At 34.1% G+C, this 19390-nt stretch overlaps 1 protein-coding gene and 1 pseudogene across 8 annotated transcripts; both read left to right on the top strand.

Annotated features, from left to right (window-relative positions):
* Positions 1–5349: 5349 nt before the first annotated feature.
* On the top strand, positions 5350–15954 carry LOC111405879 (serine/threonine-protein kinase GRIK2). 8 transcript variants are annotated; one of them, XM_023034966.1, is made up of 14 exons: positions 5351–5476; positions 5569–5630; positions 5894–6127; positions 6386–6769; positions 8265–8339; positions 8424–8468; positions 8949–9023; positions 9388–9475; positions 9559–9683; positions 13167–13262; positions 14779–14845; positions 14947–15062; positions 15209–15287; positions 15355–15954. In XM_023034966.1, the coding sequence occupies exons 4-14, from the start codon at positions 6476–6478 to the stop codon at positions 15561–15563; spliced, it is 1269 nt and encodes a 422-aa protein (XP_022890734.1). In that variant the 5' UTR covers positions 5351–5476; positions 5569–5630; positions 5894–6127; positions 6386–6475; the 3' UTR covers positions 15564–15954. The 8 variants fall into 8 exon arrangements, with proteins under 8 accessions (XP_022890736.1, XP_022890738.1, XP_022890734.1 ...); XM_023034967.1 differs by having other exon boundaries at positions 5351–5630; positions 5894–6123; XM_023034965.1 differs by having other exon boundaries at positions 5351–5630.
* Positions 15607–19390, top strand: part of LOC111406682 — a 39955-nt pseudogene continuing 36171 nt past the window's right edge.

The raw sequence follows: 19390 nt of genomic DNA, 5'->3' as shown, positions 1-19390 counted from the left end.
CAATAATGCTAGACACTGAAGGCCTTTAGTCACTTCAAAATATTGTAAGCACGAGTTTTGGCATTCGGGCGAGAATGAAACAATGATTAAAATGCAGGATGATAACCACTTCCCCTAATAAAATCCTAAGCAACATAATTCTTATCTTAGAACAGTAAGAATACTGTTATTTGGGGAAAAGTTGTTGAAAAATTAATGCAAAAGAGAATGAGAAAAGAAAGAACAACAAAGGGTAGAATATAGAATAAACAATGAAGGCTTGAATACGAAATTAATCTCGCCGTCCTCAAATGTTATTAGCCTCCTTTCCAAATGCTTTTAAGGATTTCCGGCAAACTGTTCGTAGGATTAAATAAGCTTTGATGTGAATAACACCAAAAGCAAATATGTAACTTCACAATGAACAAGTGAAAATTGGGATGATTATGTGATAATTTCCTCAATATTTTGGAAGAATAATTTTGGGATAAATTTCAATGGAATTCAATATATCTTTCTTACACTTGGATCACCTATTTATGAGCCTTGACAAGTTTTTTACGAAATGGTGCAAAACAAGGATGAAAAGTCACAGTTTCCAATAAAAAAGATAAAAAATGGCTCACAACGGTCACTAACATCAACCATGCAACCACATAGGCGATAGCCATGCGGTCGCATGGTTATAGCATAGGCCCCCCTCAAATTCTCGGGAGGCCCTTATGTGACCGCATGGGCTTAATCCCTGCGGTCGCATAGTTAAGCCCTTTTTTTTCGATTTTGAACAACAAATAAATTTCCAACAAAAGTAACATCATTCTTATCTTAGAACAGTTCAGTAAGAATACTGTTATTCGTGGGAAAGCAAATTCAGGTGGCCAGTGCTGTCATCTGTCCTCACTATTGAGCCTTCAGATGTCTGAAGCTTTCACAGCCTGGGCAGTTGTGCAAGCCCTCGTGAATGTAAAGATCACAATTAAGACAGAAATGTTGTTTGCATTTCGGACAAGCAACAGAAAGACCTGGCAAGTTTCCTGCATCAACGTTAACCGACTCAACGTGGGAAAGAAGTATAATGCCAATAATGTATCTACAGCAATTACAAAGAAGCAAATTTTTAAATGCTAAGAAGAAGAAATCCACAATCCCGAGATGTTGAATCGATAATTTCCAGCACGTATATTGATTGCCTTAAAACAGGTGCTTCTCACAAGAGCTAGCACAGAGTATTAAATGGTTGGCACCATGGCTTAATATTCTATTGCCAGGGACAGCTTAGTGATTATAAATATCCTGTAAAGGAACCAGCACAAAACTGAAACAAACACAGTTGGAAGCTTATTTCTATGTTACAAGTGAGAATAGATATCGTGACATCAATCACCAAGGCAAAGTTACTTAGCCTCCGTATGGTTTCCAATTTATAAATGGTTTATAAATTTAGTCAAAGTCAAACATTTATTTCAATCGCACATTCATAACTATTACTCTTTTACTATCCACACATTTCGTAGGACATAAAAGCCCCTTTCTACCTCTATTTATAAGGATTTCCTAACTAATTCCCCCCACCCCCCACTTGCCCTTGTAACAGATTTATGTTGCTGCCCCCTCCTAGTTGCTCCTCAATTCTTCTTGTTTCTTCTAGCATAACTGTACTTGATAGGTGGCCTATCAGTTTCTCCCACAGCCCTTGGTGATTAACTTATAAAATGCTCCCTTCATTTCAAATTCAACGTCTCTTTGACTCCAAGTTTGAGAAAGTAGGAAATAATACTCCATCTATCCCATTTATATAGGCTTACTTTTCTTATTTTCTTGTCCCAATTATAAAGTTGTGTTTCTTTATTAAGAATGTTTTGCTTTATTCATTTACTAATATACCCTTATTTACTTTGCCTATTTATAATCAATTTTCCCCATTTAATCTTGAAATTGTACAAATATAAACAAGAGTAGACTCGAAAAGTTTTGACAAATTATTTTTCAATAAGAGTTCTTAATCTGTGTGAAAAATCAAATCAGACTATAGAAATGAGATAGAGGGTCAGGTCAAAGATGTATGGCATGAAATGAAATTTAGATTGCATCTCTCCCTTTTGGATGGGTAGTACTAACAATCTAAAAATAGATTGATGGATCATTTGGAATATGTGATGTACGATATTTTCATCCATTTGTCTTCTTCTCGTTGCAATAAAAGTTATTGCATTTCATATCCGTTCTTATAGTGTTGTTCGCACTTAATTAATTTAGACATATAAAATATGAACCACTCGAATGGTTCTTATTTTCGCATTGGTGTATGATGCTACTTTTATTAATGCATGATGCAAACAACAAAAAAATTTATTCCATTGTATTTTGGAGGCTTTTTGCTTTTCCATGTACATTATTGATAATTGAAAAAATCTCGTCTTAAGAAGAGCATCAACATGTGACTTTTGAATCTACTGCTGGTTAAAACTTGGGTTCGATTCAAGCATTTGTTGTTGCCCTTCCAAGTTGATCAATTTTTTTCCTGACAATTGCGACATATGCACCAACAAAATGACCGAGTTTTCATTTAATTTTCTAGTCAAGCTAATACTATATTCAATATCAAGTATTGATTTCATGTTATAATGTAGATATGGAGTATTGTGAATAAATGACTCTAAAGTCTTGATATTGAAATTGGGTCGAAAGGGATTCAAAGTTTTGAAATTGAAACGAGTCCAAAGTTTTTACGCAATGTTACCAGTTTTCAACATCATTCCAAGTTATGAGATTGATATGATCGTATTCATATGATGAAATACTCCAAGTTTGTGGGTTTGCTTATATTATTTATTATTTGCGATTTACAGAACAATCTTTACTTACAAAATTTCTCTAAACCCTTTTAAGGTGCATGATCATTGGAATTAGAGTTGGTCGAAGACTGAGATCCCAATAGAAAAAACCGAACAAGTTTATGATCATGTAACATTTTTTGCAATTTAAACTAGAATAAGATTTTTTTTTTTTTTTTTTTAAATGATGAGTTGCAATATACAAATCTTAATTTATGCAGTTTAGATAATAGTGAGGGTCTACATGTTTTGTAGTCTCCCCACTTATTGTATTGTTAATAACACATTATGTTTTTGCAATTATACCGTCGATCGCAGCATAATATTAATGTATGCACATTATGTTTAAAATATGGTTTCCATTTATGTTGCAACTTCCTGGGAGATATATATTGTTTATGAAAGCGATTAGTATGTGTTACAATGTAAGACATTCAAAATAGAAATAATATTCATAAACATAGGCTTATATGGGTTGTACATATTAATATTAATTTTATATAGATTTTAGTGCAAAAATTTATGTTGATCCTTTTGACATGTAATGAACTTGATGATGCATGTTGTAACTTATAGGTTATCCATTTGTTTTATAAATAGTCTTTTTATGTTATAACTTTATGTTATTACGTAATATTTAAATTTCAACATGACATTTATTCGAACACGTTCTAATAAAATATGTGATGCTAATTTACGTTGCATCCATTGCATTATGTTGCTGTTACTTACAATTTAAACGTTTACAAGAACAAATTGTAGTTTTTCTAAAATTATTTTCAAGCAGGTGTACTCATTTATATTTAAAAAATTACATTTTATACTTATAAATTCAATGTAAATTTTGAAGTTCAAGGTTTTCATACGAAGATATTTTCATTGATGTTAATGTTTTGTTGGTAACCCTTTAAGTTGCTAAAACGTTTGGATTTTAGAATATGGCGTGCTACACTAAAACTATAATAGAAGAATTACTTAATAATTAGTTTTTTGAGTGATACGGTTTATTATGTGTTGAAAAAAATCAATACTTGTTAGTTTTTTAGACATTAATTTGGGTGGTTTTGAAGCATCCCTTAACTAGTGTAATACATTTGTGTTGTAATTCTCAACTCACAAAATAGATAATTTTTCGTCTTTTTTGAATTTTACTCTCATATAATTATTTTATAAGCCAAAAATTCAATTATAAGTTAAAAAAAAATTGTTTATTAATAAAAAATACAATAATAAAAACTACTTATATAAGCGAAAAATTATTTACAATAAAAATGTACTTATAAATAAAAACATCACTTATAATATAAAATTCATTTTATGTAAAAAAATTGCTTTATAAAGTAAAAATAAAAAATAAAAAATAATAATACTATTAATAAGATAAAAATTCAATGTGCAGTAAAGTTACTTATAAGTACAAATTAACACATAACTACAAAATTTAATTGTATGTAAAGAATTATTTATAAATTAGTAATTTGATTATAAGTTAATACTTACTTTTAAGTTAAAAATGACTTATAAGTATAATATTAATCATGAGAAGAAATTTCACACGAAAAATTATAAATTAAAAATATCACTAGTGATGTACACATTCGCACCATATTATATGCACATACCTATTTTTTTTTTATATATGAATATATATGTAATTTTATTATTTTAGAAAATGATATTAAAAATCATTCAAAACCAAACCCTTCATTCAAAATCGATATTTTAGTACATTCTGATAATTAGTACCCAGAACTCACAAGCACACCCTTAATATTAACTAAATGCTAAAAACATTTAAAAAATTCACAAAAAAATGAAAAATAAAATAATGCAATAGGTTATGCAATTACAAGAATTAATTCTAGAAACAAACGTATTGTCAATCTAGTTGAATACTAGAATCAAACCTGGCTTGTTTGGTAGTTATTATGAAAATCAACTTTTTGGCCGTTATAGGGAAAATTAAATCTCATTTGTGAGTAAAAAAATAAAAAGTGACGACTGATTATTAGAAATAACGATTAAAAAATTGATTTTTTTTAGGATGAAGCCCATGTTTGTTTTTACTTTTTAGAAGAATGAGAATGAAAAATGTAGTCGTTACGGACCTCACACAGAGATAGAAATTCAAATTCGATTGCTTGATGTGATGAATAACGATCATATTTTTTATTTTTACGAGAAAATAATGAAAATCAAACAGGGCGAAAAATCAAAACCAAACCGGGGCTACTTTGATTTTATGCCCTTTTGAGTCTTTGACCCACTCAAAAACTGTTGGAATATTGATGGAACTATTTTTAAAACCTACGAAGTGTTTTATTAACAGCTTGTTTGGGAGCGATTTTTCGCTTCAAAAAATTAATTTTTTGATCGTTATTTCACTATTTCAGTCGTCATATTTGATTTCTTCTCTTACAAGTGAACCCCATTTTTCCCCTAACGATAAAAAAATCAATTTCTCAAAATCACTCCCAAACAGTCTCTAAATTTTCCTCAATTTGTTTAGAAATAAGAAACAATTTTTATTAAAAATTTGAGTTGTATTTGTTGATACTTCCTATGTCTAAAAAGGTTAGAAAATCGTTTTCGACAACACCAATTTCCTTTTACAGATCCTCGCCGTACATTTCTCCTCTGCAAATCGGCACGATTTTTTTTTGGTAAAAAATAATCATTTTATTAATAAAATTCCTAATTTGCTTGTCCCAACGGCTGTTAATTAGTTTATTCATCATTTTGGTGATTTATTAAGAATCAGACCATCAATTGCGTTGCCCATTTCTCCCTCATGTTAATGAACGTCGCAAAAAGCAGGTAAAAAAAAAAGAAAAAAAAGAGTGATTTTAATGGCTCTAATTTGAAATTTTGGACATAATTTCATTATCATTACTGGATGTCGTCATTTTCTGAATATTGTGGATGTAGCATTTTGTCCTTTTATTGAATTAGCCTATTATTCAAATCAATCTGCTTTCGTATTGAAGTTATTTTGTTTGCTAATGAATAAATTATAGTATTGCCATCAATGACAATGAATGTTAATTATGTTTATTCTTTTCTGTTTACTGATTGGACAGAAGTTCAAGTCATTATGGATTTAAGGCTTGAAAAAGTAGGGTTTTGCCTGCATTCAATTGTGCTCTGTTTTGTAAAATAATAATAATTAAACTGGAGGCTTTATTTTGTTGGGGTTGAGTCGCAACGGGATCAATTCGGCCAACTGTGTCTTTCATTTTGCTGAATGACACTCCCTGGAATAGCATAGCTGATTGGTACTTCGAAGCGCTCTTCAGAATTTCCTCTACCCGTAGGTATTCATCAACATTTTTTTTTTCTCTTTCTAATCTTAGTTTTATTGATAAATTTTAGAATTCAATAATCTATTTTTAACAGTCTTGAATGTAGCCCTTGTTGTTGGGATTTGTGCTAAGTCTTCTGATCTTGATGGAACCTGTGCCAATTTCGATTCCAAGACTGCAATCCCATGTGCTAAATGCAGCAGACTTATTTTTCTTTGATGATTATTGAATTAGCGGTTAATTCTAACTGTTTGTTTTACTGACTTTCAGGTTTTGCTATCGATTTTATTCGCCATAAATTGTGAATCGGTGGACAGTTTTAGTTTTGTTAAGTCAAGCTCAATTGCCTGAGGGACATAAATGGGTTGCTGTTGGTTGTTTGAGTTTTCATTTTCTAGGAAACCTAAGAAGGGAATGGGATCCAGCAGTGGGTCGGGTTGTCATACTTCACAGGCGTCGTTGTTGTCTAATGAGGGGGAAGATGATGATTGTGGTTCTTACAATGGTTACATGACAGATATTGGGAGTGCAGATGACTGTGAGTTCCAAAGCCCAACAAAACGATCTGAGGAAATCCTCGTGTACAGGATGCAGTGTGGGTTGATTTGCAGGGAATTTCCTGTTAAAGAAACCCACGAACTCATTCGCTCAGAGGTAAGAAGGATAACAAATGTACTTTTCATTTCAACAGCCTTTATTGGAAATTTTCACTTTTAAGCAAGGCGTTGGTGGGTATTTGACATATGTTCATATATTAATGCGCTAAATAACTTGCTTATATTTTCCCAGCTAGGCAAGTTTGTTATGTAGAATGCTTCCCTATGAGCCATATTCAGATTATTTATTTTTGTCGAGAAAGCTAGGTTTGTAGTAGAACATGTCGCTACGAATACCTTGGTTTCTGTTATGTAGTTCATACATGGAGTCTGAATTGCAGTAGTTAATTTGACGAGCCCCTCCCCCAAACCTTAAGAAGCATCGACATGGGCACGAGTGTTGGACATGACAAAGACATGCAAACGTGCAATTTTTCAAAAAAGTGTTGACAAGCTGATTAAAATAACATAATTTTTTTAATATTCTAAAGTAAATTAATTTTTGTTAATTTCGGTAACCGAGAATTTATCTCTGAGCATGACGGGAATGGATTTCCAAACGTGTCCAAATGCACAAAACCAGAATATAATTTGGAAACACCACTTGACGTTTCCATCATGTGTCGGTGTCTAACATGATGTATCTCTTAGCATGTTGGCAATGCTTGGCAACTTGTCCACCTGTACAAAGCCAAAAAATAATAATTTGGACACGCCACCTCGTGTTTTCAACAATTGTCGGTGTCGTGTGGTGCTGACATGATGCATATCTCGGTGTGTTGGCAATGTGTCAACAACATGTCCGGCTGTACAAAACTAATGAAATATTTTGGACGCGCCACTTGGTGTTTCCGACACTTGTGTCATGTCTTGCTAGTACTGGCAGGGCATCGGTACATCCTAGCCCAAATTTAAATTAAAAAAAAAATAAAAACAAAGCCAGAAGGAAAAGAAAGAGAATAGGATTTTTTCTGCCTAGATAATAAAGTAATAAATCCCTTCAGAAACCTATGTGCTTCCATGATGTGGTCTTGGGCAACGAAGAACATGTGCACTGTGGCTTTGTTTTGCTCAACGTTATGCATTTTGTATTAGTGCACCATGAAAAATAAAACATCTGATCCATAAAGTTGGGGGGTGGCGGTTCAGGGAGTGGGGTTGTAAATTAATCCGAGTCTACAGAATTAGATGAAGGTCAGTGCATATCTTTAATTCTTTATACTAGATGAATGAGGTTGGCCACAAGTTCTTACTACTTTAACTAAGCGTGCATATGCAAATTCATATATTTTTATTTGAATGAAATGTTTTATTTATCTAGAGTATGTATGTGGGGGTTGTACATCAATCCGAGCCTATACAGAAATAGATGAAGGTCAATACATATCTTTAATTCTTTATGCTAGATGAATGAGGTTGGTTACAAATGCTTAACACTTCAACTAAATATGCATTTGCAAATTCATAGATTATTATTTGAATGGAACTTTTCTTTAATCCGTATTATGTAGTATGCTAGTCAAAAACTCATGTGCAGGCATTGACTTATATAGGACGAAAATGGGAACAAGATGGTTAATGAATATGTTCGTGAATACAAAATTGGTGCTGGTAGCTACGGAAAAGTGGTGAGTGCATTGCCACAGTACCATATCATCTAGCTATACTCGACTGAATCTAATTTGTAGTTTCATGCCCTGCAAATGTTACAGGTTCTCTACCGTAGTCAATTAGATGGGAAACATTACGCGATAAAGGTAGTGTCTTCATTTATACTTGCTCAAGTATTATCAGGATATACTCTTTCTACTGTTGGATTCTTTTGAAGTTTTTCTTTTGGAATAGAGTTCTGACAGTTGTGACCTGGGTCAAATCTTTGCTATACAAAAGAATAATCACTGAAAAGGCTTGTGATTTTGAGTATTTGTGTGCCCAAATTTGGTAAACAGTGGAGAGGCTTCCTGTATTTATTTTGTGATGAAGGATTTCTGTCTAGGAGATGAGTCCTGGATATTTTGAGCCTGACCTTACAAGGATGTTTCCACATCTCCAAATACTCTTTGCTTGTTAGATTTTCAAATCCACTGCAGAAGATGTGGTGCTTGGTCCAATTTAGTCAGTAATCTAGTGGATTTATTAGTATTCATGAAAATAAAATCGAAAACTTCTGGAAAATGAGTACTTTCAATAGACAATAGTGGCTTAACATGGTAGCTACTCTTGATATTTGGATGCAGAGCTTTCATAAGTCTCATTTACTAAAGAAGCGGGTTGCGGCTTCAGAAACTGCCATGAGTGATGTTCTACGTGAGGTATTTTACATCTTATCTTAGTGTATAGTTTTAGATTGCGAGAATTTTCAACCTTAGGTTTTGTCATGATTTTTGGATCTTGCATTCTTTATGTGGTTCGGCGTGTATACCATAATGTATCTTATTGCTTTTTGGCCTGCAGAACCTGTAATCCAGTCCATATAAGCTTTTTTTTTTATTATGATAAGCGATGTATTAATACTAATGTGCTGATCACCATTATTATTGTTACCATATAATATGACAGCATGCTATCTATAAACCTGAGATGGACCAGTCTGTTTATTCCTTTGTTCATCTATGAATTGCGTTTTACTCTCCAATTCGGACGAATGGTACACTAAATCTTACTTTATGTTTTTAGGTTCTAATTATGAAAATGTTAAGCCATCCGAATATAGTTAATCTCGTTGAGGTGATTGATGACCCAGCAACAGATCACTTCTACATGGGTATTATCTGCTATTAAATTTTTTGCTCCCTTCGTGCGGCTGAAGTTGTCTGTTTGTTTGACTGCAAAACTTCTTTTGTTCAGTTCTTGAATATGTGAAAGGCAAATGGGTCTACGAAGGTGCTGGTCCTCCAGGTGGTATTGGAGAACATACAGCACGAAAGTACTTGCGGGATATAGTATCTGGGTTGATGTATCTTCATGCTCATGTATGACTCTCGGTCAACTTCTGTCCATTTCTTATGTCATCTTGTGTTCAAAGTAACATATCTAATCAATAGTTGATTTTTATGTTCTGATTTTACTAAATAGTCCAGTTAAGTTGGGATTGCCCTTTTTGACTTCTATACAATGACATTCTGATTCCCAGTATTGTCAATTAATTTTATGGATCCCAATAGATCATGCAAACGAACCTTTTTATTATACAAAATCGGGTTGACATGGATGGTCACTAAATTTTAATTTTTGTTACAGGTTGGTTATTTAGTTTGTCCCTGTAACTTTGCATTAATGGAATTGACAATGTGCTCGATGGAGTTGATGTGTGGCTAATAGAATTGATTCTTGACATAAAAAATAGAAACCCGCTTCCTCTATCTTCCAGCTCAGCAAGTCCCATATTTGGGGACAAAACTTGATTGCGAAATTCGATTTTTCTGAAAATCAAACTTGAGGTTTAAAATTTTCCAGGATATAATCATCATGTTGAAAACCCAAATCTATAATGGCCTGTCCAATATGCATTCAATACATAAGGTGGTCCTGGCTTGCTTCTTTCTCAAAGAGGAAAAAAAATATATGGAAAATTTACGTAAGAAAATTATGGCTCCTTTTTTTCTTTAAAAGTTTTGAAATTATTTGTTATTTGATTGAGGACCCTTTTCAACGTTGATTATGTGGGTGTTTTCATAATTAATTCTTGAGGAGAAACTTGGTGTCTCTTTTTCTCTCTCTAATTTTCCTCTTATAGTTTTTCCCAAACACCTGGGTTTTATTCTAGAGAATTTCAAAGTGTGGAATTTTAAGGAATCAATCATCGACATACAGAATTGGAGAAGAATACTGCTGTAAGGTCTGTGTGATATTGATGTTCACAACTTGATTTTGCCAATTCAACCAAGAGATCAGATAAAGAGTTTGGAGATTTCACTTGTTGAATTTGACTTGATTTCAGTTTCAGATTCATGATAGATATTATTTATTTAATTTTTGGAAAGATCGCAATTTCTAAACTTGCTTTTGTCCGGAATTACTCAATTTGAGCTGGAAGAGAGAGGAAGTGGGTTTTATGCTGAGTAATCATTTCAGTTAGCCACATCATCAACTTCGTCCACCATGTTGTCAATTCCATTAAGGTAATTAACAAAGACAAACTGAGTTATTAACCTGAAGAAAACATAAACTTTAGTGACTTCGGTGACTAGCAGGGTCTTTAACCCCGAAACATTGCATTTACAAAATTATAGAATGATATGTTGGTCTAACACCAATTTTTGGCAATCTAAACACGGTTTAAAATGTGCAGATTTCTTGCTGAGTTTAGTGTTTTTTGACCTAAAAATGATCGTGAACTCTTTGGACATGTTGGATTGACTAACATTTGGGTTCTTCACAGTAAATTGTTATATTCTTGTATCATCTGCAATAATGTGTTAAGAGACTTGTAATAGCCAGTATAAAACAAAGTATGTTATCTAAGCATTCAACTAAATCATATTTCTTGGAAATTCCACTTAGAAGTCTTCCATTGTATAAATTTCTCCCAGTTTACAATAGCATCACTTTCAACTTCCTCACCCTCAGGTGGGGTTCTCACACATCCTTGGAACTTGATCTTTTACCATGGGACAGTGAGAAGAGAAAATAATGAAATTTTGATGCTTCTTAGAGGCTGCTATCTGTTGTAAGAGTGATCTTTTCTCGTCATTGCGCTTTAAAGATACAGTATTCTGGTAAATACCTGTTTTTCATTCTTAAATGATGAAAAAGTTTTGGTTTGTTTGATTTTCTGCAATTAAATCAGCATGAATTGCTCAAATTTCTCTATGGATACTAAATTGCGTGTTAGGGAATGCATTAAAAGCATTTTCTTCTACGTATCACACCGTATAAGGGGGAAAAACCTACTTTTATTTTTTATTTATTATTATTATTATATTCAGTTTGTATGAGTTTAATATCTTAATTTACCCTTATTGTCAAATTGAGATTCTCAAAGTATTTTTGGTTCAAGTATGGCGCTGTTACAGAACTTGATTGACCACGTCTTTTAAGTCATCATAATGGTTGAATTATGAATTGAAATTTCTAATTGTAGAGGTGTCTGCCTGATAAACATGTGCTTACCATGCATTAAATTGAGGCACAATGCTTAATCTTAGAACAGCGCAAAATGGCTAGTTGCCCCTCCTATCATTTTCTTGGGAAAATTGCAGCTGAGACTCTAAACCTTTCAAACAGTTGCATACTTTTCCCTAACCTTTTATTTGTAACAATCGTCATCTCAAACCTTTCAAAACGTTGCGGATCAAGCCTCAATGGATGGATTTCATCCATATTTTTGTTAGTTGACCCAAAAATTTGACTTTGAACACATTTTAATCAATTATGAAGGGACAAAATCGTAACATTATATTTTTCACATTAAAACTTAAATTGAAAACAACAAAAGAAGAAGAAAATAAAATGAAAAGGGAAAAAATCTCTTCTTCTTCCTTATCCCCACCCCAACCGGAAATCCACCATCACCACCAACTAGCCCAAAATCGACCACCCCCCAACAACCATCGCCGCCGCCACCACCACCACCACATCCATCATCACATCCCAAATAGCAACCATAAAATCTAAACAATCCATCAACTCTTATCTTCAACCTCTATCTCTCTGGCCGATTTTGAAACCAGATCTGTCTCAGCCTTCACTCCGTTACTCTCCTCGAAAACCCATTAAATCAATCATTCTGCCAGTTTTCAAGTTAATAAGGTTGGGGTTTTATCGCCGCCTTTAGAACCCCAAATTGTGGATCTGTACAATTATAATGGTCATATTAAGTGCCTTAAAAGGTTATTATAATAGGTAATTAAGCTGTGCTACGGACTAAAGTTCTTTATTTTTGCTAATTTTTATTTAACAAATTTTCTCTTTCTAATTTGTGCTTCTTTAAAATCTATAATAGAGGTTGTATGGGTTTGTGACGTGCTTGGTTGCTGGCATAAATTGCACACTCTTGGGAGGTGGTAGATTTTGGGCGAGGTGGTGGTGACAGTGGATTTCTGGTTGGGCGCCGTGGTGGGGGTGAGGGTGAGGAAGAAGAAGAGATTTTTTCCCTTTTCATTTTATTTTCTTCTTCTTTTGTTGTTTTCAATTTAAGTTTTAATGTGAAAAATATAAATTTACGATTTTGTCCCCTCATAATTGATTAAAATGCGGTTAAAGTCAAATTTTTGGGTCAACTAACAGAAATATGGACGGAATCCGTCCATTGGGGCTTGATCTGCAACGTTTTGAAAGGTTTGGGGTGACGGCTGTTACAAATGAAAGGTTAGGGGAAAGTCTGCAACTGTTTGAAAGGTTTGGGGTCTTAGCTGCAATTTTCCCCATTTTCTTTGCAGCACAAATTGTAATCATCTCGATTCATTTTGCTTTCAGTTAAACTAACGTGGTTCACTATTTCTTCAATCTAACAGAATATAGTTCATGGAGATATTAAACCTGATAATCTTTTAGTTACTGGTTCTGGCACAGTTAAGATTGGGGATTTCGGCGTCAGCCAGATTTTTGAGGTAAGAATTGTTTTCTTACTATAACTTTTGTCAAGTTTCAGAACCACAGTTATGTAAACGTACAAAAGGAGGAGATTGCCTTTTCCTGCCAGTGAAAGTGGGTCATGTTGAGAGAAATTCTGCTCTATTATGAATGTCACATTTGCAAGAACAAGGTTAATTTCATAAGAGGGATAAAGAAGTTTGCTTCTAAAGTTAAAGTCCAAGCATACTGCTTATGAGTAATTGTCGGATAAGTGTTTTGAAATAGCGTAAAACTTAGGTCTTCATCTGATACCACAGTTATGTAAACGTACAAAAGGAGGAGATTGCCTTTTCCTGCCAGTGAAAGTGGGTCATGTTGAGAGAAATTCTGCTCTATTATGAATGTCACATTTGCAAGAACAAGGTTAATTTCATAAGAGGGATAAAGAAGTTTGCTTCTAAAGTTAAAGTCCAAGCATACTGCTTATGAGTAATTGTCAAAACAGGGAACACATTTTCCAAAATGGTTTTGGTGTAGTTTAAATTTTTTAGGCACATTCCATGCACTCTTACTGTTGCTTTGTAAGCAAAAATAGGCTGATCACATTATATGACTCCCAACTGTCTTTTATTGTATAAATTTTCTGCTTGTTTATTTTCTTTTGATGTTCAGTTACGTTTATTCTGTTACTTTCAGCACAAGGTTGACATCAAACTTTCTGCTCAAGCATTCATTTATGAGAAGAAATAGAATGAATGGTGTTTATATTTTTCTTTCAGAAGGCATTATGATTTGACATGAATTTGCATAATGTTTCCTTTGTATGGATTGTATCTTTTTGCGGACTAATCTTTAATATTTCGATGAATGTTAAATTGAATACATAGGTCCTGTTTGGGCTCCATTAAAATGAGTTTTTGGGGGGAAAATGTGTTTTGGAATAGTTATTTTTTTGGAGAATGTGTGGGTAAAAAATAATAAAAAGTTTTTGGTTTACGCGTAAATAATAATTTTATTGGATAATATGTGGTTGAAATTGAGTTTTTGGAAATATGGAGCTCAAACAAGGATAAAATGATTTGCTGCTCTCATGTCCCTGAAAATGTGCTTGGAACTCTGTTTTCAGACTGACATTTGTAACTTATTCATTTGAAAGCAACACATTCTTATTGCTGTTATTCCAGCATCATCTTGTTTAGCTCATCCGATATGGAAAAGGCTAATCTGAGCATGGTTCTGAATTCAGAACATGGACGATTTTAGACTTCAATTTTTTAGCCGAGTGTCAATTTTTGAGCCAAGTTTGTCCCGTTTTAGACATTGAATTGAGAAACTACCGGTTGGAGTCCCTATGGAAGGCTGTAAGTCAGCAGTCCTAGACGTGGTCTAATGACATGCAGGATATGAGTTACACCATTTTAGTGGAGTTCATTTGTGTCTTCAGATGTTGTAGTTTCTAGAATGGAAATGCATTTTTTGTTTTGTGATTTTTTTTTTCCAATTTCTACGTGCTCAGGAACTAGTGTAATTTTTTCATAACGTTTTTTGTAGGATGATAATGATGAACTACGTCGTTCTCCAGGGACTCCTGTATTTACAGCACCTGAGTGCTGCTTAGGTCAGAGTTCCTTTCTTATTTAAAAAGGATTGTTTATGAACCTGATATGTATAAAATATGGAAATTATTCACAACTCACGATAGGTAGTTCTTACAATTAGGTCCAACTTATCACGGCAAAGCTGCTGACATCTGGGCCGTTGGAGTTACTTTCTATTATATGGTTCTGGGAAAATACCCTTTTCTAGGAGACACACTGCATGATACATATGACAAGGTATACGGAGATTGCTCTGTCTCTCTTTTTTTTAATATATTTTCTGCATTCACGTAGATGTAGATTCCAGGTGTTAGTAAACCTGTTGGTTCAGTCTTATATCTTTTGGGTTTGTATCTATAACTGTTGGTATTTACCTTATCCAGATAGTAAATGATCCAATGTATCTTCCTGATGAGATGAACCCTCTTTTGAAGAACCTGCTTGAGGGGCTTCTCCATAAAGGTCGGTTTGTGTCATTTGTATTGTAATATCACCCGACTCAATTTATTCCTTTATTGATGAAATGCAGATGGAGTTCTATTCTGTCCCTTTTGCCTTAACAATGATTCCGTTGCAGATCCAAGACAGAGAATGACCCTTGAGAACGTTGCAGACCATGCATGGGTCATTGGAGAAGAAGGCCCCATACATCAGTTTGTCTGTTGGTGCAAGTATAACTGCCTGCGTAGGGAACAGTCTCCTGTTAGTCCAACAGATGTGCCTACTTTCCAATACTAACGGAAATGTGTTGCTGCTAGTATGGGTTCATTTATGTATAGCAATGGGTAGGATATCTACCTAATTGTAGCGAGACAAACAAGTACAGATAGCAAAGGTTAGATCAAAAAGAAATTATAGTGCAAGAAATGACGAAACCCAGTTGGATTAACTGAACTTTTAGTCATATCAGAAGGTAATTATAGTGCAAGAAATGAGAAACCTGGTCGGGTTAGCTGAACTTCTAGTTATATTACAGACATTTAGGTAGAGAGAGAGAGGTCTCGACGGAAATCGTAGAGATGCTTTTCGAGTAATCTTTTCATAAGATTATATGTTTTGTAGGGATTTTTCTCCTTTATGTTAGTGTTAATATGTGATGTTTTCTTCTATATAAACTTGAACTTAAATCTTTTTTTGTGTCCTGATGGAAGTCCAAGGATTTATGTCAAAGGGCTGTGCTCATTTGCAGATTACTTGAGATTTATGCTGTCATATCAAAATATTGTTGTTTCATAGTAAATACTAAATAATTGATCAAAACTTGAGTATCGATTTTACTGAAGGTTAACTTGGTCGATCAAGAAGTTTAAAAGAACTATTTTTTCCATCCTTGTAATACAAAAATAATTGTTCGTGTAAGAATTGGCAGACAAAATTTGCTTGGTAATAATTAAAACTCTGAGGCCATGTTGGTTTTGTTCCATTTTTGTGTTAGGGGAGAGCTTTTTGCATGGCGAATTGAGGAAGAATGTGAAGGCAAATAAAATTGTGTTTGAAGATAGATTCTCGAGGGAATCCACATTATACAAGTTGAATGATGCTGGTCTGATAGGGTGAAATTACCAGGTTCGCTATGGTTCCTCACACTGAGGTGGCCCCCACCTCAATCCCACATGTAATAAAAAATTGCAAAAAATAGGGCTAATCCACCCATTGTGAGGAGCTTATGGAACACCTATAAGGTGTGTAGCCTTGCAGTGTAGTCTGATTTTATAGAAGTTTGTTTTTAGGTGAAAATACAGAATTTACACTGGAAAATGGGGCGGTGAGAGGAAGAATTGGCACGTTGCATGAGGAATGCTAAGAATGTGCAGCTGAGTCGAGTGGATGATAGCAGAAGCCTATGTCGTCAACACATTGCCCTCAATCTTTCTCCTCTTAGATATCGATTTCTATGGTTTTAACAAGTCAAGTTACTACCTTTTAGGAAAGCAAGTTTAATTCGTATTTGTGCCTGGATAAATTACAGTTAGTTAGATTGATAGTTACTCAAAAGTATGGAAAACATCCTTATGTTCAAAGGCTTTACCATTGTAGGGATGTGAACACAAAGGAAAGTGATATTCTAATAAAGAAACACATAAAAGGACAAGTGAAATGAATATTTGCATTTCTTTGCCGTTCGTAGTAAGTGTAACTTGGTCATCATTTTCAAATTTGGTAGAGTCTAGGATGAGAATTGCGATAATTTGGAGGTCAAAGCTCCCTCGATTGAACCTACAATAATTATTTATTTCCTCGTTGCCATACGAACAATATGTTTATAGTTAAATATATTATTTATTTTGACTTCACCAAAAAGGTATTTTCAAATGAGTATAACTACTTGTTTCAACCATAGACCAGACCTACCAAGTTGATGTGTTTGGTAATTTGTTGAGCTACAAGACTTCAACTCTTTCTTTAAAAAGTCGAGATATGTTGTACAAATAACGATATAGCACAACAAGAACCACCAAGCCAATGTGATAAGGAAAACCAAGGTCAAAGACAGTAAGTTAACAAAGTCAAAGTCTAGAAGAAAATTTTTAACTTGATACAGAAGCTTGAAAGTAGACATAATTGTTGAGCTAATACTAGACAAGGATTACGAGAAGGCCCGTGATATTTCTATGGGAAAAGAGGCCAATAATTCCTAGTGAGGCAACATATAAAGTCTTGATATTGGATTGGACCCAACCATGTACAGAATAAGTAGATCGATAAGTCGCTCAATGTTAACGCACATCTTTGAAGTTCCAAGATAGAAATTTTTGTTATCTGAGTTAGAGGCTGATAGTGTTGTAGCCCAATGGAAAAGCAATACCTTTGGCTGCTGGATTTGTGAGTCAGGCATCAGCGAGGGAAGCTGCTGACCTTGTGGTCGATATGATACGCCAAAAGAAGATGGCTGGACGTACATTGTTACTTGCTGGTCCCCCTGGTACCGGGGAAAACCGCTCTCGCCTTAGAAATATCCCAAGAACTTGGTAACAAGGTGTAGGAATTGGTTCAAATAATTAACCAAAAATTGAAAAATAAAAAGGTGTGACTACGTGTCAACTTCGACCAAATATTCGGATTTGATCCGATGGTCAAATTACAAAAGTAAATAGACCAACTTATTTTACTCGTCGAGTAGATCGTCGTGGTATATTTGAAATTTTGAAACCAATTCCGGATGAATGAGAAATTGAGGACCAAATTTGGAAGAAATGAAGTGTTGCAATTTTTCGAAAGGATATAAATTTTGGCCAAGCGTTGCAACTTTTTGAAAGGATGCATGTTTTGGTCCACACTACATTTGCACCCTTTCTACATCTATAAATAGAACCTATGGACATGGTTTTGGGTATACCAATTGCATTGAGCATTCATTCTCCTCTTGCAATTCTCTCTTTTCTAATTCCATAGCATTTTCATACATTTTCTTTGTAGAGTGGAAATTCTCTCAAAAGTTCGTCGATTTCTTGTGGCTTAAAGTGCTACTACCACAAGTTGTGAATCCATTGTATCTTGGGAGACAAGTGCCATTCACCGTGAGCACCGTAGCGGGACAATTTGTCTTAAAAAAAAAGATAACGTCTCGCATTGGATAATTCTCTATTTCTATTCCTTCTTAATCCTTGTTTTGCGTAATCTTTATACCGAGACTCTATTCAAATTTCCATTCATATAAATTGTGTTTTGATCACGCTCTTACGGGTTAAAATTGGTCAAACAAATATATCAAAAACCAATCATTACATAACCTTTTTTATAAGTCGTCTCCAACAATCTTAAGACAAATTTTGTGTCTTTGTGGTTGGTTGTGGATAAACATTACTTTGTTTGAATAGTGATTTGTGTACTATTCCTCCACCGATATTATCATCATTTTGTTGAACTTCTGTTTGTGTAACAGAAATGACTACCATTGGGACTTCGTCAAGTCAAAATGGTTCCAATAATGTGATACGACCCGTGGTCATACCGTTGCATAATACTACTATCCCATATGGGAAAAAGTCGGATAAAATTTGCAGGAATAGACTTCAAGAGGTGGCAACAAAAGATGTTGTTTTATCTCACCACTCTTAATTTGGCTAAATTTCTAAAGAAAACTGCACCGACTGTACAAGAAGGGGAAAATAATCATGAATCAATTATTGCTTTGGATGCATGGAAACACTTGAACTTCCTATGCAAGATTATATCCTAAACGCATTGGATAATACACTATATGGGGTGTATAGTTCAAAGGAATCAGCCAAGGAACTATGAGATTCTTTGGAGACAAAGTATAAGACCGAGGATGCCGGAACAAAGAAGTTTATTGTTGGCTAATTTTTGGACTACAAGATGGTGAATTCCAAAACCGTAATTAGCCAAGTGCAAGAAATTCAAGTCTTGTTGCACAACATCCACGTCGAGAAAATGGAATTAAGTGAATCATTCCAAGTGCCTGCCATTATTGAGAAACTCCCTCCTATGTGGAGAGATTTCAAAAATTACCTCAAGCACAAACGCAAGGAAATGAACTTGGAAGAATTGATTGTGCGCTTGAGGATTGAAGAGGACAATCGAAAAATCGAACGAAGGCCAGT

The sequence above is a fragment of the Olea europaea genome, chromosome 12, assembly GCF_002742605.1.
Source record: "Olea europaea var. sylvestris chromosome 12, O_europaea_v1, whole genome shotgun sequence".
Classification (NCBI taxonomy): domain Eukaryota; kingdom Viridiplantae; phylum Streptophyta; class Magnoliopsida; order Lamiales; family Oleaceae; genus Olea; species Olea europaea.
The sequence above is the reverse complement of the archived record's forward strand: the minus strand, read 5'-3'. Positions and strand labels throughout refer to the sequence as shown.

What these genes read in the sequence shown, in the direction of transcription:
- LOC111405879 (XM_023034968.1), top strand. Translation starts at nt 6,476, where the DNA reads ATGGGTTGCTGTTGGTTGTTTGAGTTTTCATTTTCTAGGAAACCTAAG. An exon ending in AACAGATCACTTCTACATGG is followed by an intron (nt 9,476 to 9,558) that starts GTATTATCTGCT and finishes TCTTTTGTTCAG; the next exon opens with TTCTTGAATATGTGAAAGGC. An exon ending in GCGTCAGCCAGATTTTTGAG is followed by an intron (nt 13,263 to 14,778) that starts GTAAGAATTGTT and finishes CGTTTTTTGTAG; the next exon opens with GATGATAATGATGAACTACG.